This window comes from Elephas maximus, chromosome 2, assembly GCF_024166365.1.
Source record: "Elephas maximus indicus isolate mEleMax1 chromosome 2, mEleMax1 primary haplotype, whole genome shotgun sequence".
In the NCBI taxonomy this organism is placed as follows: domain Eukaryota; kingdom Metazoa; phylum Chordata; class Mammalia; order Proboscidea; family Elephantidae; genus Elephas; species Elephas maximus.
In genome coordinates, this window is record NC_064820.1 from 51,974,311 (window position 1) to 51,999,716 (window position 25,406).

The 25,406-nt window shown below is 36.8% G+C and overlaps 1 protein-coding gene across 1 annotated transcript in view; it reads right to left on the reverse strand.

Moving 5' to 3' along the window:
- HCN1 (hyperpolarization activated cyclic nucleotide gated potassium channel 1) overlaps positions 1-25,406 on the reverse strand; it is a 497,080-nt gene that overhangs the window by 98,420 nt on the left and 373,254 nt on the right. The window contains exon 5 of the mRNA XM_049863474.1: positions 23,124-23,270. Coding sequence (XP_049719431.1) covers positions 23,124-23,270 — 147 coding nt within the window. The remainder of the gene's footprint in view (positions 1-23,123; positions 23,271-25,406) is intronic.

The window sequence follows — 25,406 nt, forward strand, 5'->3', positions numbered from 1 at the left end:
AGTCCAACCAGAACTTACTGATTATTACAAAACACAACCAGCCTGTATGATCCAGGGAAGCAGGGAGACTCCACAGGCAATGTTCTGTGACAGAGGAAAGGAGATCTTCTTGACAGTAAAAATTGAAAGGTAATGTTGGATTTCAGACATCAAATAGCTATGAAATAAAAACGAAGAAACAGAAGAACAGGCCCAGGTAGGAAGGAAAGAAGAAAGACCAAGATTTTAAGAAAAAATGACTAGAATGTTGGGAGGCCATTACACGAAAAAATAAATGCAGAAGAAATATATGGTTATTGAACAAAGGATATTTAGCTATATAATATATTGAATGTGAAGTATCTTGGGCACTTGTGTGACAAGATGAGGAGGCACTTGGAAATGGGTCTCGATATCAAGAGTAGAGATGGAGAATTAGAGGCCATTATATGAAACCGCCACCACTCATCTGTCAGTTTGTCAAACTATGGTGGTTTGCCTGTTGCTGTGATGCTGGAAGATATGCTACCAGCATTTCAAATGCCATCAAGGTCACCCAGGGTGGACAGGTTTTAGAGGAGCTTCTAGACTAAGACAGACTAGGAAGAGGACTTGGCAGTCTACGTCTGAAAAAATTGGTCACTAAAAACCTTATGAAGAGCAGTGGAACATTGTGGATATAGTGCCTGAAGATGAGCCCCTCAGGTTGGAAGGCACTCCAAATATGGCTGGGAGAAAGCTGCCTCCTCAAAGCAGAGTCCACCTTAATGACGAGATTGAGACAAGCTTTTGGGACCTTAATTTGCTGAGGTTGCATGACTCAAAATGAGAAGAAACAGGTGCAAGCATCCATTAATAATCAGAACATGGAATGTACGAAATATGAACCTAGGAACATTGGAAGTTGTTAAAAATAAATGGAACACATAAAGATCAAAATCCTAGGCATTAGTGAGCTGAAATGAAGTGGTACTGGCCATTTTGAATCAGACAATCATAGGGTATACTATGACGGGATGGACAAATTGAAGAGGAATAGTGTCGCGTTAATTGTCAAAAAGAATATTTCAAGATCTATCCTGAAGTACAAAACTGTTCAGTGATAGGATAATATTCACACATCTAGAAGGAAGACCAGTAATTATTCAAATTTTACCAACTTTGGAAGTCTGAAATTAATTAAACATGCAATCAAAATGAATCGATAATTACTGGTGATTAAAATGCAAAAGTTGGAAACAAAGAAGAAGGATCAGTAGCTAGAAAATATGGCCTTGGTGACAGAAATGACACCAAAGATTGCATGATAGAATTTTGCAAGACCAACAACTTCTTCATTGCAAATACCTTTTTTCAACAACATAAATGGCAACTATGAACCTGGACCTCACAGAAGGAAAAAGAAGAGTTCAAGCTGACTATATCAGTTGAAAGAAACAATGGAAAAGGTCAACGTCATCAATCAGAAGAAGGCCAGGGGTGGATGGCAGAACAGACCATCAATTGTTGATATGCAAGTTCAAGCTGAAGCTGATGATAATTAAAGCAAGTCCACAAAAGCTAAAGTAAAGTATTATAATGAAATGCGCAAAGACCTGGAGTTGGAAAAACAAAAGTAAAGAGCATGGTCAGCATTTCTCAAGCTGAAAGAGCTGAAGAAAAAAATCAAACCTCGAGTTGCAATACTGAAGGATCCTATGGGGAAAATATTGAACCAAGCAGGAAGGAATACAGAGCCACTGTACCAAAAAGAATAGGTTGATGTTCAAACATTTCAGGAGGTGGCATATTATCAACAACCAATGGTACTGAAATAAGTCCGAACTGCAATTAAGGCGTTGTTGAAAACACTTTACTCATCTATGCCAAGAAATTTAGAAGACAGTTACCTAGCCAACCAGCAGGTAGAGACCTATATTTGTGCCCATTCCAAACAAAAGTGATCCAACAGAATATGGAAATTATTGAACAATGTCATTAATATCACACTCAAGTAAAATTTTGCTGAAGATCATTCAAAAGTGATTGCAGCAGTATATTGACAGGGAACTGCCAGAAATTCAAGGTGGATTCAGAAGACGATGTGGAACAAATGATATCATTGCTGATGTCAGATGGATCACGGCTGAGAGCAGAAAATACCAGAAGGATGTTTACCTGTGTTTTATAGACTATGCAAAGACATTTGACTGTGCATTTCATAACAAATTATGGATAACATTACAAAGAATGGGAATTACATAATGCTTAATTGCGCTCATGAGGAGCCTCTATATAGACCAAGAGGTTCATACAGAATAAAGAGATACTGCATGGTTTAAAATCAGGTAAAGTGTTCATCAGGATTGTATCCTTTCACCATATGTGTTCAATCTGTATGCTGAGCAAATAATCCAAGAAGCTGCATTTTATGACAAAGAACAAGATTGGAGGAACACTCAAGAACAACCTGTGATATGCAGATGATACAAACTTGCTTGCTGAATGCCAAGTAGGGGATGAAGAACTTACTGATGAAGGTCAAAGACTATAGCCCTTGGTATGGATTACACCTCAACATAAAGAAGACAAAAACCCTCACAGCTGGTCAATAAGCAGTGTTATGATAAACGGAGAAAGTACTGAACTTGTCAAGGATTTAATTTTACTTGGATCCACAATCAACACCCAAGGAAGAGCAGTCAAATCAAAAGATGCAATGCACTGGGCAAATCTGCTGCAAAAGCCATCCTTAAAGTGTTAAAGAGCAAAAATGTAATTTCGAGGGCTAAGGTGTGCCTGACCCAAGCCATGTTGTTTTCAATCACCTCTTATGCATGCAAAAGCCCGACAATGAATAAAGAAGATTGAAGAAGAATTAATGTCTCTGAAATATGGTATTGCAAAGAATATTGAATAGACCATGGACTGCCAGAAGATAGAATAAATCTGTCTTGGAAGAAGTACAACCAGAATGTTACTTAGAAGCAAGGATGGCAAGACCTCATCTCCGTATTTTTGACATGTAATCAGAAGGGACCAGTCCCTGGAAAAAGAAATCATTCTTGGTAAAGTGGAGGGACAGTGAAAAAGAGGGACGCCCTCAACAAGATGGATTGAGACAGTGGCTGAAACAACAGGCTCCAGCATAAAAATGAGTGTGAGGATGGTACAGGACAGGGTAGCGTTTCCTTCTGTTGTACACAGTGTTACCACGAGTTGGAACAGAGTATATGGCACCTAACAGCAACATATATATAGATATGTATATATCATATAGATAGATAGAACCTGTTCTGTAGAGTTGATTCCGACTTATGGCGACTCTATAGGACAGAGTAGAACTGCCCCATAGTGTTTCCATATATATATACACATATATGTATACATATATGTACATGTATATATATACAGGTATATATGTACATACATACATATATATGTATATGTGTGTGTATGTATATATATATATATGTGTGTGTATATATATATACATACACACACACACATATACATATATATGTGTGTGTATATATATATATATATGGAGACCTGGTGGTGCACTGGTAAAGTGCTTGGTTGCTAACCAAAAGCTTCATTCAGCCACTCCATGGAAGAAAGATGTGACAGTCTGCTTCTGTAAAAATTTCATCCTAGGTTCCCTATGGGGCAGTTCTACTCTGTCCTCTAGGGTGGCTATGAGTCAGGATTGACTTGATGCAATGTGTTTGGTATACATACATAGAGATTTATCTATACATATCTCTCTATATATGATAAAGTTCTTATTTGCAAACAATTTTATATTTACAGAAAAGTTACAAAAATAGTATGTGGTTGTGTTTGTTAGGTACTGTCGAGGTGGCTCTGACTCATAACCCTATGTACAACAGAATGACACACTGCCCGGTCCTTTTTTTCCCCTCAGCTATAGATAGATTTTTTTTTTTTTTTTTTATAGATAGCAGTATGCTCCTTACCCAATTTCCTTAAAAATTAACATCTTATATTATTACCATGGTACATTTGTCAAACTAGGAGACCAACATTGCTACATTATTATTAACTAAACTCTAGACTTTATTTCAGTTTGATTAGTTTTCCACTGGTATTCTTTTTCTTTTCCAGGAGCCAATCCACAGTACCATACAGCATTTAAGAGTGTGATTTTTGAGAAGAGTGCTTTTTGAGGATAGCGATTAATCACTGGGGTTTATTACTTCAATAAATTGAATTTGCTCAAACATAAGGAAGGAAATTATAGATAAATAAACACAGTTGGTTGAAAATTAAAGCTTACTTTTGTATGAAAACTAAGACCTAACCAAGCAAACATAAAGGTCTGCTTACTTTATATATGTAAAACTCATCCTCACATTACTAGAAAGAATAAAAATTCAGTATAGGATCAAATGGAAACTTAGAATTCTGTTACAAACTCACCAAGAATTTGTAACAGATGAATAGTAAATAAAATGCTATTTGCATTGTTTTAGATTCACTGAAATATGTTATTAGAAGAAAACTGGTAGAATCTCTTTTTACTGGTATAATGTCTTATAAATTATAATGCAAAAATTAACTAGGTCTATTTGATAATGGTATTCCCTGCTCTGCTAACGTGTGTTCATTCATTTCAAAATACTATTAAATATGTTTTCTCTCTCAACTTAGAGTGGTTTATATACTGGGAAATTTTATCTTTCTCAAAAGGATGTGTTGCTTTATAATGTGGTAATTTCTAATGTGTAAAATTTTACCACAAATTTTTATTTACTATTAATTTCTCATATTAATTTTATTTACTATTGATTCTCATAGTGATTTTAAATTTTATTTTATATGCCCTTTTGTCATGCTACTTTATAAGACCATTCTCTTGTTTTCTTTCAATGGTATGATTTACATTACAGACTTCAAATTTAAGTTAAATGTAAAAATATTTATACCCTTCTTCATTAATGTTTAAGATATCCTTATTATCCTTTTCTAGATCTTCATACTCATGACACTGAGACTGAACAAAGTATCACTGGCTCACATTTATTAAAGTATAGGGTTCACATTAGGAAGCCACAAAATTCAAATATATTAAGAATTCCTAGGACAGTAATCATTATTAAAAATATTGAAATTTACTCAACACTGGATTCTTTGTAACTACTATATCTCTAGTGAAGCATGAGAAGTAAACATACATAAAAACATATACAGTTAGGAAACAGACACTAAGCTAGTCACCTCTATATAGATTTATCTTTCCTATTTTACAATCACAAATAAATTTAATAGGTGTAGAAATCTAGTATGTGCCTGTGACAAAGGAAATATTTCTTTCTAATTTTTAAGTTTAAGGTAATTTTGAGGATTTCAGAGGCTTTATATAATATCATTTCTTTTTTTACTTATTAATATTTGACTTTCAAATGATCATTATTTATATATTAAATCACTACTCTGTGTATAACTCAGGGGCTCAGATCTCTTTCTAATGTTAGTAGTTTCCTGTCACTTTTGAGCCCTCCTGATTATATGCTTGTCTATGTCAGTACACTCGAACATAATGCCAGTAAGTTGTTTAGCTGGCTGAAGTGATAACTAAACCAGCATACTCCAACTCCTAAAATGCCATTGCACATAAAGTCATTACTTAGTAATCACCATCATCATCATCATCACCATGACCAGTGTCATCGCCATCATCCTCATTACCACAAGCACCATACTCACTGTCATTGTCATCGTCATTACTACCACCTGCATCATCATTGTGTTTATCACAGCTTCTAGGCAACATACATTATCTTACTCTTTATTTTACTGATGCAAACTTCAAAATCAAAAAACAAAATTAGGTACATGAACTGTTTTGTATAATTCAACATTATGAAGCTCCAGCTAGATGAATCAATTTTGGGAATATTTTTTAAACAATAGAAAAACTGTTTTGACTAAGCTGGACAAATGTTTATTACTTACACTTTCCTTCAGTAGTTCTAATTAAAATCTCTGAAAGACAGTGTTATCAATTTTAAATTTACAGTAACTTCAGTGTATAGTCTGGATGGAAAATGTAAGTTTTAAAAAGTGAGGTAGATCATCTTAATCTTAATTAAGGTAATGAATACCTTGTTAGCAATAATCAGGGTTACTCTTGAGTTTGGTTTCCAGTTATCTTAATTATTAGTTTTAAGTCTACCATTTAGTTGTCTTCCCCATGACTGGTTATAATAATCTTCTAGGTTATTATAACTATGGAAAAAATACACAGTTTTCTCAAAAAAAGAGATTAATAATTATTGAAACAATCAAGCTTATATTTTAGTTGTGGTTGTACACATTTAAAACTGTAACTTAAATGAATGGCAAAGAAAAGTTTTTTACTCTCCAGTCTTTCCCTCTTCCTTCTCTTCTCTCTTCCTCAGAAGAGAAGCTGAGCTAGGGACTGCATTTTGAAAATACAGGTGTCTGCTTTTGCTTGTTTTCCTTCTCTGCAACACAAGTTTGCCTCTTCTTGGTCTATACAAATTCTACATGTGTTTCAAGATTCACTGCAAGCTTTTCTCTCTGAGGCCTACCCAGTCCTCTCCAGGCTGTGCCAAACACTTTGTTCTCAATAATTTTAGCATTTGTGGCCTACATATGTCTAGCAATTAACCATATTTGACTGTCTGCATTTCTTGTATTTTTGGTAATGGAATATTACTTTTTCTCGAATATTTTTTACATGTGTGTATGTCTTGATGTTATAAGCATATAGTAAGCATTTGAGATTGGGTACTACATTTTAAATTTTATCTCCCCTATCACACCTGTTATCTCCCCTATCACACCTGTGGAAACCCTGGTGGCTTAGTGGTTAAGTGCTATGGCTGCTAACCAAAAGGTCGGCAGGTCAAGTCCACCAGGCGCTCCTTGGAAACTCTATGGGGCAGTTCTACTCTGTCCTATAGGGTCGCTATGAGTCAGAATCCACTAGATGGCAGTGGGTTGGTTTGTTTGTTATCACACCTGTATGAATGCCTGGAGCACAGTAAGAAATAGATAAATGTTTTTTGTTTGTTGTTGTTTAGAATGTAGGAATACATGGAAACAGTTACAGGCTAAAACAGAGAAGACCTGATATCTTTTCCTGATAATGCAACCATAGCCCAGTCACATAAGTAATTTCTCTCGTTTTTGTTACTATACCTCTTACATGAATATCCAATAATTTATAAGAACACATTATAGCTTGACAATACTATGATTCCAGCCTGTTTTGGTTAATCACAACTAAACACAATTTTAGAAGGCATTTGAAAACCAACGAAAATATAAGTTAAAAAAATAAAATTATTCAGAACCACTCTAAATAGATATGCATGCAAATTATGCTTTCTTGCATAATAGCCTATTTGGCAAATTAAAGGTCAAGAAGGAACAGGAATATACTCTCAGCCAAATCCATGTTCTGTGAAAATGAAATATACTGACGTTCTATATTCTACTGGGACACATGATCTGTACCTATTTTCAGCCCAGGGCTCTTCACACTCCATTGTTTAAAAATAGATCAGTTCTGAACTTTGGAGACAGGCTCAGAAGGGCATTAACCTCTTTCTCAGCAGTTAAGTTTGCCATTTTGCTCTAATCGAATCAGTGTAAGTCTGATCATGGCGAAAATAGACCATCTTACTTTGTACACATTCTAATTGGCTCTGGTAAGCAGACGGGTGTAGTTCACTTATTTTTTTCTAATTGATTTTTTAAAAAAAAATATACTGGCTGCACTTACTAAAGCATACATCACTCTCATGATTCTAAAATTTCATTGCCAAGTTTTGATGTTAAGGCATTGTCTCTAGAAAGCTGGCTGTTAAAATGAAAAAAGAGTTAATTAGCAGATTGGTCAAATAAATTACAAAAGAAATAAGGCATAAGATAAGGCTGGGCTTGGTGTCCCTTGTGTCTACTGGCCTAACTCTCTCATGCAGCACTGAACACAAGGAGTAATAATTGTTTATTTAAATACCCATCTCACACTAAATAGTAAGTGCCTCTTTTTCACTGAATCATACCTGGAATTAAAGTTTACTGTGTACTTACCATGTGCCAAGCACTTTTCTAATATTTTACATAGTTCACTTATTTAATCTTTACAACACCTCTATGAGGTACTTATTAGTATCACCCACCATCCACCATATTAAAATAGCCCAAAGTCCACCTAGGAAGTAGTGGCACTGGATTGAAATGAGGCTGGTGTAACCAGGGTCATGCTCTCAACCATTATTTTGCATATCCCTTTATTATTTTATATATAACTCAAAGAATGTGAGGTGAAAAGCAGGTCAGGCAGCAACTGGGAGGGAGGGGAGGTTACTAGAAATCACTGAAGTCCAACTTGGCAGAGTCACAGTTTTGACTAGAGACAGCCAGAGAGCAACTAGAGAATGTAGATTGTAGATAATGAATACATTACAAAATAACAGCTATCATTTAAAATGTCGAGACTCTGGTACCACCATACGGATTTTTTTCTTAGAAAAATGGAGTTGTTCCTTAACATTCTGGCCCTGAGTACTTTAGCTCACAGTGAAATGAGGATAACAATCTTTTAAGAAGAAGACTTTGCAGTCGTTTCCCAGAATGCTGGCAATTCTAGTGAAACGCATTGTATGGGTCATATCACCTTGCCCTTGGATGAACATATAACCTATCTGCCACTGTGAATCTTCCACCCTGAGGTAGCTCACTACTTAGATTTTGACAAAGGAATCATCAATACTTGTTTTATGAGCCACTCACAATATTCTAGGCAGTTCCGGCATAGCAATGTAAGAAAAAAGTATTTTGTATCTATTCCGTGGCTATAATTGCCTTATAGTAATTGGATAGAATATTCCTATGCTTTCTATAATGCTACTATATTGAAATTATATTCCCCCTGGGCTAATTCTGGATTAAATCACTAATGCCTAAACTTGGAAAAAGTTAAAAGAGAAAATCAAAACAACAATTTGAAGACTAGGGTTTTCTGGCTTATAATAAATGTACATAGTCTAAATCGCAGAGGATCCTAAAGATACCTGCATCATTTTGTAATTATATCAGAAAGAACATTAACCCCAGTATGATCTGCAATGGTATAAAAAAAAAGTTCTGTGGACAGAACACTTTATCTTTCTGAGCATCAGTCTTCTAACACATAAAACACAACTATTTAATTGACAAAATATTGTATCTAGCTCTAGCAATCCATTTTTCTCTGAGATAATTTGCCAAGTACAAGAGCCTTATTTAGTGTACATTTATTTATTTATCTAAAGAGTAATTATTAAATATGTACCTACTATTGAAGGGCTAAAGTTATGGTGGAAGTCAAGAAAGAAATGTCCTTGCTTCTTAGCACCTAAGTTTTTATAGCAAAACATACAATGAACAAATAAACATTAAAGAAAAACAAAGTAATAGCTTTATATGCAGATAGTTATTATCAGGAGGGACGGGTCCCTGGTTCCTGGAGAAGGATATCATGCTTGCTAAAGAAGAGGGTCAGCAAAAAAGAGGAAGACCCTCAATGAGATGGATAGGCACAGTGGCTGCAACAATGGGCTCAAACATAGTGTCATGGATTGATTTATGTCTCCCCAAAAATGTGTGTTACCAACTTGGTTAGGCCATGACTCCCAGTATTGTGTAGTTGTCCTCCATTCTGTAATTGTAATTTTATGTTGAGATGATTAGGGTGGGATTTTACCACCACCCTTACTCAGGTCACCTCCCTGATCCAAGGTAAAGGGAGTTTCCCTGGGGTGTGGCCTGCACCACCTTTTATCTCTCTAGAGATAAAAGGAAAGGGAAGTAAGCAGAGTTGGGAACCTCATACCACCAAGAAAGCAGCACCAGGAGCAGAGCACGTCCTTTGGACCCTGGGTTCCTGTGCCTGAGAAGCTCCTCGATCAGGGGAAGATTAAGGACAAGGACCTTCCTCCAGAGCTGACAAAGAGAGGATTTCACCTGGAGCTGACACCCTGAATTTGGACTTGTAACCTACTAGACTGTGAGAGAATAAATTTTTCTTTGTTAAAGCCATCCACTTGTGGTATTTCTGTTACAGCAGAACTAGATAACTAAGACACATAGAAACTACTATGAGGATGGCATAGGACTGTGCAGTGTTTCATTCTGCGGCACATAGGGTCGCTATGAGTCAGAACAGACTGTAAGGCACCTAACAAAAACAACACACGGATAGTAAAAAAGGATGATGTGATGGGGAATGACTGTGAGAGAACCAATTTAGGTGAAATTCTTAGAGAAGGCCTATTCAACGTATGTCTTGTAAAATGTGAATGATAGGAATAAGCCAGCAATTTGTTAAAGGTATCTCAGGAATTTGTCTTAAACAAGAAAAAGATAAATCACCTAATTTCTCCACAGAAATGAAAATAAGAAAAAGCTTCCAATAAGGTAGTTGTTTTGAAATATTTACTAAGTGAATTAATTTGCTTGTGTGCAGCATGAGAAATTTTGTAAGGGCTTTCAAAGGTCACACAAATTAAATTAATACTGCCATTTTATGTCTTAGGGATTCCTCTTATTTAAAAATATTCTAACACATAGAAAAGAAAGGCCGGGGTGTGAAATTGATAAATCATACTATTGCTGAATAGAGTATTAATATAGATTAATTTTCACATCCCTTACCATTTCCTTTTATTTTTTTTTCTATTTTTAAGCAATAAATATTTGTGTAAACTTTTGCGAGTCTGAATGTTTGACTTACCCTTCATTTATATAAGTCCCTGTGTTTTGAGACTTAAGTTAGCAGAAATCACTGGTTTTAAATATATAGTATCATTTCATAGTGCAAAACACATTTATAAAAATGGGCCTTATGGAAATACGATGCAATGAAGCATCTTTTTAAGTTAAAACTGATGTTAATATAAGATGGTTGCTGACTCAAAATTGAACATGTTGTTTTAAGGTTCTGACTCATAGCGATTCCACATACAAGAGAATGAAAACTGCCGAGCCTTGCACTATGCTCACACTTGCTGCTATGTTTGAGCTCATTTTGCAGCTACTGTATCAAACCACCTGTTGAGGTCTCCCTCTTTTTTGCTGACCCTCTACTTTACCAAGCATGAAGTCCTTCTTCAGGGACTGGTACCTTCTGATAACATGTCCAAAGTAAGTGAGATAAAGTCTTGCCATCTTGCTCCTAAGGAGCATTCTGGCTGTAACTCTTCCAAGACACATTTAATCATTCTTCTGGCAGACCATGGTATATTCAATGTTCTTTGCCAATTCCATAATTCAAAGGTATCAGTTCTTCTTCAGTCTTCCTTATTCATTGTCCAGCTTTCATATGCATATGAGATGATTGAGTCAGGCACATCTAGTACTCAAAGTAACGTCTTTGCTTTTGAACACTTTAAAGAGCGTCAGATTTGCCTAATGCAATATGTCATCCGATTATTGACTGCTGCTTCCATGGGCACTGATTTTGGATCCAAGTAAAATGAAGTCCTTGACAACCTCAATCTTTTCTCCCTTTATCATGATGTTGCTTATTGGCCCAGCTGTGAGGATTTTTGTTTCCTTTATGTTGAGGTGTCATCCATGCTGAAGGCCGTAGTCTTTGATTTTAATCAGTAAGTGTTTCAAGTCCTCTTCGATTTCAGCAAGCAAGGTCTTGTCATCTGCATATCACAGGTTGTTAATGAGTCTTCCTCTAAATCTAATGCAGCTTTCCTCCTCATATAGCCCAGCTTCTCAGGTGATTTCCTCAGCATACAGATTGAATAAATATAGTGAAAGGATACAACCGTGACACACACCTTACCTGATTTTTAAATCACGCAGTATCTCCTCGTTCTGTTCAAATGGCTGCCTCTTGGTCTATGTACAGTTTCTGCATGTGTGCAATCAACTGTTCTGGAAAGCTCATTCTTGGAAACACTATTTATAACTTGTTACGATCCACACAGTCGAATGCCTTTGCATAGTCAATAAAACACAGATAAACATCTTTCTGCTGTTCTCTTTTTTCTGCCTAGATCCATCTGACTTCATCTATATCCTCTTCTGAATCCAGTTTAGATTTCCAGCATTTCCCAGTTGATGTTTTTTTTTTTTGGCAGAGGGGTGGGGGGTGGGTACTGCTGCAATCACTGTTGAATTATCTTCAGCAAAATTTTACTTGCCTGTGACATTAATGGAATTTTTTTTTGATAATTTCCACACTCTATTGGATCACTTTTCCTTGGAATGGGCATGTGTAGGGATCTCTTCCACTCAGTTGGCCAGGTAGCTCTCTTCCAAACTTTCTGGCATAGTGAGTGCTTCCAAACTTGTATCCATTTCTTTAAATATCTCAATTGGTATTCTGTCAATTCCTGGGGCCTTGTTTTTCATCAATACCCTCAGGGAGGCTTGGACTTCTTACGACAATACCATCGATTCTTGATCATACGCTACCTCCTGAAATGGTTAAACATTGACTGATTCTTTTTGATACAGTGACTCTGTATTTCTTCCATCTTTTTCTTTTGATGATTCTTGTGTCGTTCAATATTTTGTCCATAGAATCCTTCAACATTACGAATTGAGGCTTGTATTTTTTCTTCAGTTCTTTCAGCTTGAGAAATGCCAAGCATGTTCTTCCCTTTTGGTTTTCTAACTCCAGGTCTTTGCGTATTTCATTATAACCCTTTACTTTGTCTTCTTGAGCAGCCCTTGAAATCTTCTGTACAGCTCTTTTATGTGATCATTCCTTCCTTTCACTTTAGCTGCTCTGTCTTCAAGAGTACGTTTCGGAGTCTCTTCTGATATCCATTTTGGTCTTTTCTTTTTCCTCCTGTCTTTTTAATGATCTTTTTTTTTCTTCCTGTATGATGTCCTTGATGTCATACCACAACTTGTCTGGGCTTTGGTTATTAGTGTTCGATGCATCAAATCTGTTCTTGAGATGGTCTCTAAATTCAGGAGGATTTATTCAAGGTCATAGTTTGGCTCTTGTGGACTTAATTTTCTTCAGCTTCAAGTTATGTATGAGCAACTAATGGTCTTTTCAGCAGGTGGCTGCTAGCCTTGTTTTAACCCATGATACTGAGCTTCTCTGCCATCAATTTCCAGAGATGTAGCTGATTTGATTCCTGTGTATTCCATCTGGTAAAGTCCACCTGTATAGTTGCCATTTATGTTGTTGAAAAAAAGGTATTTGCAATGAAGAAGTGGTTGGTCTTGCAAAATTAAATCTTGTGATCTCAGGCATCTCTTCTACCGTCAGGGCCATATTTCCCAATTACTGATCCTTTTTCTTTGTTTCCAAGTCTCGAATTCTAATCAATGGTAATTATCACTACATCTCGACTGTATGTTTGATCAATTTTAGACTGTAGCAGTTGGCAAAATCTATATTTTCTTCATTTTTGACTTTAGTGGTTGTAGTGTAGATTTGAATAACTGTGGTATTACGATGTGAACTTAATGTAGGATGGTTGTTGTCTCAAAATTGAGCATGTTGTTTTTAGGTGCCCTCCAGTCAGTTCTTACTTCTAGCAACCCTACGTGCAACAGAACAAAACACTGCCCCATCCTGAGCCATCCTCACAATAGCTGTTATGCTTGAGCCCATTGTGGCAGCCCCTGTTTCAATCCATCTCGCTGAGCGTTTTCCTCTTTTTCATTGACCCTCTACTTTACCAAGCATGACGTCTGACTCCAGAGACTGATCCCTCCTGATAACATGCCCAAAGTATGTTAGATGTAGTCTTGCCATCCTGGCTTCTAAGGAGCATTCCAATTGTACTTCTTCCAGTACAGATTTGTTCATTCTTTTGGCAGTCCATGGTATATTCAATATTCTTTGCCAACATCACAATTCAAAGGTGTCAAATCTTCATCTGCCTTCCTTATTCATTGTCCAGCTTTCACATGCATATGAGGCGATTGAAAACACCATGGCTTGGGTCAGGCGCACCTTAGTCCTTAAGGTAACATCTTTGTTTTTCCACACTGTAAAGAGGTCTTTTGCAGCTGATTTGCCTAATACAATGCGTCTTGATTTCTTGACTGCTGGTTCCATGGGTGTTGATTGTGGAGCCAAGTAAAATGAAATCCTTGACAACCTCAGTCTTTTCTCCATTTATCGTAATGTTGCTTATTGGTCTGGTTTTGAGGATTTTTGTTTTCTTTATGTTGAGGCGTAATCCATACTGAAGGCTGTGGTCTTTGATCTTCATCACTAAGTGCTTCAAGTCCTCTTCACTTTCAGCAAGCAAGGTTGTGTCATCTGCGTAACACAGGTTGTTAATTAGTCCTCCTCCAGTCCTGTTGCCCTGTTCTTCTTCATAAAGTCCAGCTTCTTGGATATTTGTTCAGCATACAGATTGAATGGGTATGGTGAAAGGATACAACCCTGACACACACTTTTCTGAATTTAAACCATACAGTATCCCCTTGTTCTGTTTGAACAACTGCCTCTTGGTCTATGTGCAGATTCCTCATGAGCACAATTGTTTCAGAATTCCTGTTCTCCACAATTTGTTATCATCCACACAGTCGAATGCCTTAGCATAGCCAATAAAACACAGGTAAACATCTTTCCGGTATTCTCTGCTTTCAGCTAGGATCCGTCTGACATAAGCAATGATATCCCTGGTTTCATGTGCCCTTCTAAATTTTTTCTAAATTTGGCTTGAATTTCTGGCAGTTTCCTGTTAATATACTGCTGCGGCCGTTTTTGAATGATCTTCAGGAAAATTTTCCTTGCATGTGGTATTACCGGTATTGTTTGATAATTTCCATATTCAGTTGGATCACCTTTCTTGGGAATAGGCATAAATATGGATCTGTCAGCCAGGTAGCTGTCTTCCGGATTTCTTGGCATAGATGAGTGAGCACTTCCAGAACTGCATCCTTTTGTTGAAACATCCCAACTGGTATTCTGTCAATACCCAAAGCCTTGTTTCTCACCGATGCCTTCAGTACAGCTTGGATTTCTTCCTTAAGTACCATCAGCTGTAGATCATATGTTACCTCCTGAAATGGTTGAACATCAACCAATTCTTTCTGGTATTGTGACTGTTTATTTCTTCCACTGAACATATGATTAGTAATTTTATGTAGTGTGTGTGTATATACAAGCACATGTTATAGCTTTACTTTCTGTAACAAAATAATACCAAATAATCCAGTTTTTCCTTCCTGAATACCTCAGTTTCCTTTGACATTTGCTGTGTCAGTCATTCACTGTGCTCTATATGCAGCCTTTTTCTAGATGCTGGAAGCACAACAATGAACAAAATAGACCTTTGTATTAGTTTATGTTTCCTCTTCCAGGAGGAATGCAAGTCTTTGAAAGGTGAAATGATGTGTTACTTTAAAAAAAAAAAAACAAAAACATTTTTTATTATCTACCACTATAACAACAAATAAAAGCCTTAAGAACCAGATACATAACACTCCCATTTGATGTTGTTGTTGTTAGTTGCCAAGGAGTCACAGCTAACTCATTACAAGTCTATGTACAACAGAACAAAAAGTTGCTGGATCCTGTAAAATTTTTATGATTAGCATGTTTGAGTCCATTGTTGTGGCTATTGAGTTACCCATCTTATCAAGGGCTTCCCACATATTCCCTGACCCTCTACTTTGCCAAATATGATGTCTTTTTCTAGTGATGGTCTTTCCCTGATGATGTGTCCAAAGCAAGCAAGATGAAGTCTCGCTGTCCATGCTTCTAAAATGCATTGTTTTTGTTTCTTCTGTTACTGATTTGTTTGTCCTGGAAGTCCATGGTATATTTAACATTCCTTGCCAACACCACAGTTTGAATATATCAATTCTTCTTCTGTTTTTCTTTTTCATTGTCTAGCTTTTACATGCATATGAGGTGATTTGATCGACAGCAAGATATACTTCCCGTAGTTCTTACTGGACATTTATTCATAAAATATGTCTGGTTTTTTAGACTTATTTTTATATTCAAAATGACTTTGTTATCTCTCTGCCATGTGTTACTTGACTTTTTCATTCTACTGATACTTTTAACCTTCTAATACAACCTTTATCAGCACAACATTACATTTATACTTTAGTGTGATTCTCACGCCAGAATAGCAAAAGCTGAAGAGCCAGGGGAAGTAACAGCATATGGAGAAACATTACTTTCACCTTTTTAAAGTGCCAAGTGTCCAAGCTTTTTATGTTTCCACTTCTAGGATCTCTAATTTTATTAAGTATCCCTGATTCAGACATCTTTTTAAATTCATGATTCTGTTAAAGAAGACCATGCACTCAGTAAATACTTCAGGAGTTCCTACTGTATGCAGGTTGCTAATGATACAAAGACAAATAAGACATAGTCTCAGTACTCAAGAAGCTCATAGTCTTGAAAGAGACAGGTAGACAAAGGGTCACTGATAGAGATAGAGTGGTCAGGAAAATTTATGATGAAAAGTAATGCCTTAAACGAGTGTTTAATGAAGAAGGTAAGCTGATTAGAGAGAATAAAAAAATAGAGGAGATAGCATGAAGGTAAGCAAAGAGACAAGCTACAGCATGTCTCGCCCCCTTGGCAGGAAATTATGAACAATTCCTTGTTGATGAAGTATGTATGCATGTGTAAAAAGTGAAGATGGAGACAGTCTGTACAGGGTTTTATGTGCCATGTCAAAGAGGTTAGGGTTATTCCTACCCCAGGGAATGGGAGATCACGGTCAGGTGCTAAGAAGAGAGTAAAAAAAAAAAAAAAAAAAAAAGAAGAGAGTGACATGGTTAAATTTTTGTTTTATATAAATCAGTACAAAAGCCATGTGATGGGCTGAATTTGTGCCATTTAAAATTGGAGGCAGGGAGAAAAGTTCTGAGTGCACGTCAAAACTTCAGGCTAAAACTGCCAAGAGCTTGAACTAAGGCATTTGAAATTATAGCAAAAAAAAAAATGGGTCATAATTTTGTGCGTTAATGCCACTAATGGGACCCTAGTGGCACAGTGGTTAAGAGCTCAGGCTACTAACCAAAAGGTTGGCAGTTCAAATGCAGGCACTCCTTGGAAACCCTATGGGTTGTACTCTGTCTCATAGGATTCCTATGTGTTGGAATTGACTCAAATACAATGGTTTTTTTTTTTTTTTTGGCTAATGTCAATAATGCCAAAGATGTAGAAACTGAAAATTTTTACCAACTTCTGCAGCCAGAAATTGATCAAACATGAAATCAGGATGCATTGATAATTACTGATGATTGGAATGTGAAAGTTGGAAATAAAGAAAAAGAATCAGTAGTTGGAAAATATGGCTTTGGTGATAGATATGACTTAGGATATCACATGATAGAATTGTGCAAGACCAATGACTTATTCATTGGATATACCTTTTTTCAACAACAAAAAAGGGGACAATACACATGGACTTTGCCAGAAGAATACAGGGGATTCAAATCAACTACATCTGTGGAAAGAGACAATGGAGAACCTCAATATCATCAATCAGAACAGGGCCAGGAGCTGACTGTTGAACAGACTATCAATTGCTTATATGCAAGTTGAAGTTTAAGCTGAAAAAGATTAAATCAAGTCCATGAGAGCCTTGAGTATATCCCATCTGAATTTAGCGACAATTTTAAGAATAGATTTGATACATTGAACACTAATGACTGAAAACCAGGGGAGTTGTGGGATGACATCAAAGACATCATACATGAAGAAAGCAAGAGTTCATTAAAAAGACAGAAAAGAAAGAAAAGACCAAAAATCAATTTCAGAAGAGTTTGTATATCTTGCTCTGGAACGCAGAGCAGCTAAAGCGAAAGGAAGAAATGTTGAAGTAAAAGGGGTGAATAGAAGATTTCAAAGGGTGTCTTAAGAAGACAAAAGTAAAGTATTACAATGAAATGCGCAAAGGCCTGGAGTTAGAAAACCAAAAGGGAAGAATACGGTCAGCACTTCTCAAGCTGAAAAAAAGTGAGGAAAAAATTCAAGTGTCAAGCTGCAATATTGAAGAATTCTTTGTGCAAAACACTGAACAGCACAGGAAGCATCAAAAGAAGATGGAAGGAAAACACAGAGTCATTATACCAAAAAAAATTGTTCAACATTCAACCATTTCAGAAAGTAGCATGTGGTCAAGAACCGACCATACTGAAGGAAGAAGTCCAACCTGCACTGAGGGCATTGATGAGAAACAAGGCTCCAGGAATTGATGGAATAGCAATTGAGATTTTCAACAAATGGATGTAAAGCTGGAAGCGCTCACTCGTCTATGCGAGAAATATAGAAGACAGCTACCCGGCCAATGGAGTGGAAGATATTCGTATATGTGCACATTCCAAAGAAAGATGATTCAATGGAATGCAGAAGTTATGGAAAAACTTTAATATCACATGCAAATAAAATTTTGCTAAAGATAATTCTAATTGAAAAGCGGTTGCAGCAGTATATTGACAGGGAACTGACAGAAATTCAGGCTGGATACAGAAGAGGACATGGAACCAGGGATATCATCACTGATGTCAGATGGATCTTGTCTGAAAACAGAATACCAGAAAGATGTTTACCTGTGTTTTATTGACTATGCAAAGGTGTCTGATTGCATGGATCATAACAAATTATGTATAACATTGCAAAGAAAAAGAATTATAAAACACTTAATTGTGTTTATGCAGAACCTGTACATAGAACAAGAGGCTGTCACTCTAAGAGAACAAGGGGATACTCCTTGGTTTAAAATCAGGAAAAGTGTACATCAAGCTTGTATTTTTTTCACTGTACTTATTCGGTGTGGTGCAGGACTGGGCAGTGTTTTGTTCTATGGTACATGGGGTCGCTATGAGTTGGAATTGACTCAAGGGCACCTAACAACAAAAGCATTTGATCTGTATGCTGAATAAATAATCTGAGAAGCTGTACTACATGAAGAAGCCCACAGAATCAGTATCGAAGGAAGACTTATTAACAACCTGCAATATGCATATGACACAACCTTGCTTGGAAAAGACTTTAAGTTGTTTAACTAGTATAAATGAAAAGGACTTGCAGCACTTACTGATGAAGATCAAAGACTACAGACTTCATCATGGATTACGCCTTAACATAAAGAAAACCAAAATCCTCACAACTGGACCGATAAGAAACATCGTGATAAAGAAAGAAAATATTGAAGTTGTCAAGGATTTCATTTTACTTAAAGCCACAATCAACACCCATGGGAGTAGCAGTCAAGAAATCAAATGACATATTGCATTGGGCACATCTGCTGCAAAAGACCTCTATAAAGTGTTAAAAAGTGGTGTCACTGCCAGGACAAAGGTATACTTGACTCAAACCATGGTGTTTTCAGTTGCCTCATATCACGTGAAAGTTGGACAATGAATAAGGAAAACTGAAGAGGAATTGATGCCTTTGAATTCTGGTGTTGGCAAAGCATATTGAATATATCAGGGACTTCCAAAAGAATGAACAAATCTGTCTTGGAGGAAGTACAACCAGAATGCTCCTTAGAAGCAAGGATGGCAAGACTATTTCTCACATACTTTGGCTATGTTATCATGAGGGATCAGACCCTGGAGAAGGACATCATGCTTGGTAAAGTACATGGTCATCGAAAAAGAGGAAGACCCTCAACCAGAGGGACTGACACAGTGGCTTCAACAATGGGCTGAAACATAGCAACAACTCTGAGGATGGCACAGGACCAGGCAGTGTTCTGCTCTGTTGTACACAGGGTTGCTATGAGTTGCAACCAACTCAAGAGCACCTAACAACAGCTAACAATTTCGTGAATATGGTTGTAAGAGCCAAAATGAAAGGTATGTCTGTGGATGTTTGTTAGACCTAATTTCTTTTCCATTGGATATCAGTATAAATTACAGTGTAGCAAGAGAAGGAGTAGCTCAAGAAAAATGCACATGATAAATAAAAATTTTCTTGTTATTCCTGATTTTTCATTACATGGAGAATATTCAGCACAGAAGAATACTTCCCACTTAAAAATGCAGTGTCTTAGGGTTTATGCTTATACTCTTGTTCTGTCAGTTTTTTACAGTTCCTTGCTGACATTTTATGCTGGAATACTAATTCTAGAATGGATCATTAGTTTTATTTTACTGTCTTTTGACTTCACCATTATCCATGATACTGTCTCTTAGACAGCTGTGTCTCCAGGCTATGGCCTCTCTTTCCCTGCCTTCAAACCCTGCCCTCTAGGCCTTTGAGAACCCAACCTAGGTCAGGGATCTTGAGCTTCTGTCTTTCAGGGAAGAAGGTTTGGATTTCAAACAAATTTTGTGATCCAGCAAATAGATAAGGAAAAGCACAATAGATTTTTTTTTTTTAAACAAAGGACATATTGCTTTCTTTCCTTAATACTAGAAATATGTTGAATTATGTTTCATAAAGCAAAATGGTTTATACATTCTCATTTAATTGAAGAGTCTGTAGGGAAAATAAGCTGATAGATAGCACTTAGCTACTTTTACTGCCCAAATCCTTAACTGTTATATTATGGCTTTTCAAACAAAACAAAACAAACAAAAAAACAGTGTAAGTGATAGTGAATGCAGAAATTTAGGAACTGTTATAAATGGTAAAAGAAGCCTTGGTGGTGCAATGGTTAAACGTGCAGTTACTAACCGAAAGGTTAGTGGTGGAACCCACCAGCCGCTCCTCTGAGAGATGTGGCAGTCTGTTTCAGTAAAGCTTACAGCCTTGGAAACCCGATGGGCAGTTCTACTCTGTCCTATAGGGTTGTTATGAGTTGGAATCGACTTAACAGCAGCAGGTATAAATGGTAAAGATTTTAGCTGAAATAAAAAATATTGAGTTGTTTAACCAACATACACTAAATGTACTAGGAACTTCCTGAAAATTTCAAAATACAAAATGGCCCTTGTTCTTAAGGAGCTTTCAAGAAAAAAAGAGGGGAAAACAAACATCACATAAGGCAGAATAAGATACGTAGCCTACCAGAGTTAAAAACTACCTTAAATGGGAGTTTGAGAAAAGAGAAATCAGTTGCACACCAGCAGATTAAAGAAGGTAAAATTAAAAAGGTAATATTTGTCAACCTGTAAGAGACTTTTCTGGAAAACACATGTATGCTAGTAATGATGCAAGGGTGAAAAATTAGAACTGATTTTTGCAAAACAGCAGGGTGCACATTTTGGCTGTAGGCCACAATGAAAGGAAAGCTAGATATGTAGGTTGGATCAGAGCACAAAGGGCTGGAATATGAGCCTAAGTAGTCTATGTTTAATTTAATTTGTATGAAAAGACTGAATGTTTTTGAGCAGAGAAATGACCAGCTCATGTACATAAAAGAAGATTATCTTGGTAAAAGTGTTTAAAATTTTTTTTTTTAAGAAAGTGATCATAGGCTAAAAGGCAAACCAAGGAGGTAGTGCAACTATTCCATGTGAGAGGAATATGGTTAGGGTGATGGGAGTAGGAATGGAAACCAGAGCGTGTGTTTGAGAGATATTGCCAAAGTGAAGTGATAGCATTTGGTGATTGATTGAATATATACAGCAAACACTAAATTTTTGTATTCCTGATAAGTTCAGAGAATGACTGAAAAATTGAAAGAAAAATAGACTTCAAAAAATAATTGAATTAGTGATAGAAAATACTGCTTTTGTTACATAACTTACAATATAGATGAGGCCACCAAAAGACCCCGGTGTAGTCTTCACAGAAGCAACTATGTGCATATACTACATCAGAATTTAGAGAGGAGGTCAGAGTTCAGGACAATAAAATCATGACAAGATATAGGCTACCAGGGACTAGCATGTGATTTATAAGTAAACAGGGCTGATGGCAGGAACTTAGAAATTAAATTTATAGAAGTCTGAGATGAAATATAAAAAAGAGTGAACTCAGGGAGAGGCAGCTCAATCATGGTTCTGTGTTAATGAACCTGAAGAAGAAATTAAAAACGTGTATTTTATCAGGTGTATAAAAAGTACCGCCAACATATCAAAGACCAAAGATTTGATGATTAAAATGTCATTGAAACCTTAAACAATGAATGAATTTTAATCAGGAAGTGGAGGTCAAAACACATTGCAAAGGTAGATAATGATTACACAGTACTATTTTGAGAAGATTGTTAATAAAAGAAAGCAGTGCTAGCAGAGCAGTGTAAAGAACATGAGGAGTCAAGAAAATGGTCCTTTGGTTACAGGTGATCTAAGCATCTACTGGGTATAGAGAAAACTGCTAGGGTGGGATGGAAAGAAGATGCAAGGCAAAGAAGTGATTATTGTTGTTGCAATGTGTTTTACTGAGATAATAAAAAATGAATGGACTTGCTCTCAGTCAGTCTAAAGGATGAAAAGGTAATAAATATACTGAAAATTCTTGAAGTAGAGAGGAAAAAAGTTGAAGAAGCTCATGTTGCTCCAAACTTAGCAAAATAGTTGTTAGGATTATATTCTAGAGACTAATTCAGGATCTCAGTCAATGGTTAGGACAGTTGTCATGGAGAATGGCACAGAATCCTTAGAACAATGACAGAAGTGCTAGGAGTCTGTAGGTACGCTAAGAATTGGGACTTTGAGTTTGTTGAGTTCATCATGAACAGGGTTTCAAAGCTTGACTTGATAATATTGGTCAGAACTAGAGTGAAGGAAGAAAAAGCCAGTATTGGGTGTAGAAGCTGCAGAGCACGGGGAAGCGCGGAATCCCACGGTACAGGAAGAGTGTTAAGTGGCTGGCCACGGGGACTAGTCTGTGGTGGGGACCAGTCTGTGGTGGGGATCAGTCTGTGGTGGGGGTCCAGGAGATGGTCAGGGACAATAAAGATGGGTGGGAGGATAGGAATCAAAGAGAATATTAAGAAACTCCCTCAGTAAGCATGAAGGAGTACAAGATCAAAAATGGAAAAGGAGGCTACATAATGAATTGTGAGCCAGGGACATAGAAACTAGAATAGTTTTAATAATTATATCTAGAAGAACAAATTTCAAAAGTTTTAAAAAATAATTAAATGTCTGACTATGGGAGAAAAATTAGAGGGGGAAAAATATGTCTTCATACTTATTTCTGACTTTTCTTCTGAGTAGTAGTGTCATGGAATATGGATTCCATAATACAGATTCGAGGATTTAGCATGGAAAGAAAAAGCAAACAATGATTGAGTAACATGGAGATTGAGGACTATAAATCTTACCTCTCTCAGAGGATCATTGAGTTCATTGAGAATATTTTCCTCATCAAAGATTTTGCCTTGGTATCTGTGTTCATAGTAATCATGGATCTTCTGACGCATATCAGCTGGTAACTTATGGAATGACATGTATTGTTCCACTTGCTTATACTGTAAGGAAAGGAAAATAGAAATTAGAAAACATGGTTAGCCGATCTGAGAAATCACCATTACTTTGTGGTGTAATAATTAATAATGTTTGTATCTGTAACACAAAAGCAAAGAAATCCTATTCTGCATTACTTTGTCATGTACTGTGTTGTATAAGACATTTTATTTAGGTAAACATTTCCTGTAAAGATTGAAGATGTTCCTGAGAAGAGGCACAAGTAGGGTGAGAGTAATTTTGGGTAGTTATAAAAAGGGGTTTTGATCTAAAACTTTGGAGCAAAATATCAGAGCCTAATTACATTTGAATCTAGAGGCGGAGGGCTTGGCAGTCATGTGCAAGTTACAGTCATGAAAACAACAGAGATTTCCTGTAGAAGTAAGAGAATATATCAGGCCTCCATGTAATTTTACAGCTGAAAGTAATGTAGACATAGAGGTTCATTAAATTCAAGTAGTTTTTAAACTGGAATGTTTATAAAACCACCTGGGGTGATGGTTGCTTGTTGGGAATGCAGATTTTTCAGTTCCAACCACAGAGATTGATTACTTTCATGTTTCTGCCTTGTTATAGTCACACACTCACTCGCATGCACACATACACACACGCACTTTTTAAATTAAATAATATCTTTGTAATCAAACAGGAGCAAGGAGATTACCTGGGAGAGAAAGGTTAGAATCTCAGGCCTCAGACCAGACCTGCAGAATCATATTCTGCATCTTAAACGTTCCCCAAGTGGCTCATTTGCGAATTAAAGTTTGAGAAGCATTGCCTAGGTGTTCCTAATGCTGGTGATAATGAGGCCACACTTAAAAAAAAAAAAAAATAGATGTAACTGAGTACAACTAAAAAAGTAGGTAATAAAATTGGATAAAGATACTGGAATAAGATCCTTCCCTTAAAATCGAACATATTCAATACACTATTGGGCCCTAGTGGCTCAGTGGTTAAGAACTATGGCTGCTAGCCAAAAGTCAGCAGTTCGAATCCACCAGCTGCTCCTTGGAAACCCTACTCTGTCCTATAGGGTCCCTATGAGTCAGAATGAACTCAAGGACAATGTGTTTTTTTTTTTGATATACTATTATATAGAAGGAAACCTTGGTAGCGTAGTGGTTAAGAACTATGGCTGCTAATCAAAAGATCGACAGTTTGAATCCACCAGGCACTCCTTGGAAACTCTATGGGTCAGTTCTACTCTGTCCTGTAGGGTCGCTATGAGTCAGAATTGACTCGATGGCAACTGGTTTGGGTTTTATTATTATTATCCCTGATGGCACAGTGGCTAAGTTCTTGGCTGCTTACCGGAAGGTTTTGGTTTGAACCCACCAGCTACTCTGTGGGAGAAAGATGTGGCAGTCTGCTTCCCTGAAGATTTACAGCCTTGGTAACCCTATGGAGCAATTTCTACTCTGTCCTATAGGGTCGCTACGAGTCCAAATGGACTCGACAGCAGTGGGTTCAGTTTTTTCATTGATGTTATCTAGAAAAATTTTCTGAAATCTTTTCCTGATAACAGAGATCTGACTAGAAGATCCAAGACTCTTGACTCCTTATCCATAAGTACTAGAATTGTAGTTGGTAACTGATAAGAGCTATATCTAACAAGCGACAGGAAATACTGTGTTGTATTCAGTTATATGTTTTCCTCACACATAAAATTAAAATATTGTGGACAATCTCTTTTGGAGACACTAAAAAAATACCACTTTGGAATAAGACTTGCTTTATTTGTTCACCAGACTATGCCCTAAAACATTTAAAGCCTGTATACCTATATATATCTCTCTGAATCAACTTGACTGTGATACGACATTTTTAATTTAGGCACCAATGCTATGACTTCTATTGTGTGTAAGTGGCTTCTAATATGTACTTGAGAAGGACTGAGTTCATTTTTTCTGGAGAGATCAGAAGCTGAATGCCTGCCTAACATCGATTTGCTTTGGCAGCCCTCTCCTAGAGACTGAAGATTAGGTTACCTGGCTCCTCATGCAGCTGGCCCATAAGATTGAAGCTTCAGTTGCTTTCTCTACAAGACTACCGTGTACAGTTGGATTTAGAGCTGGCCTGGAAAAGCTCTGTCTTTGTCCCTGGAGACACTTACACGTCTGGCTTTTACTCTTGGTCAAGAA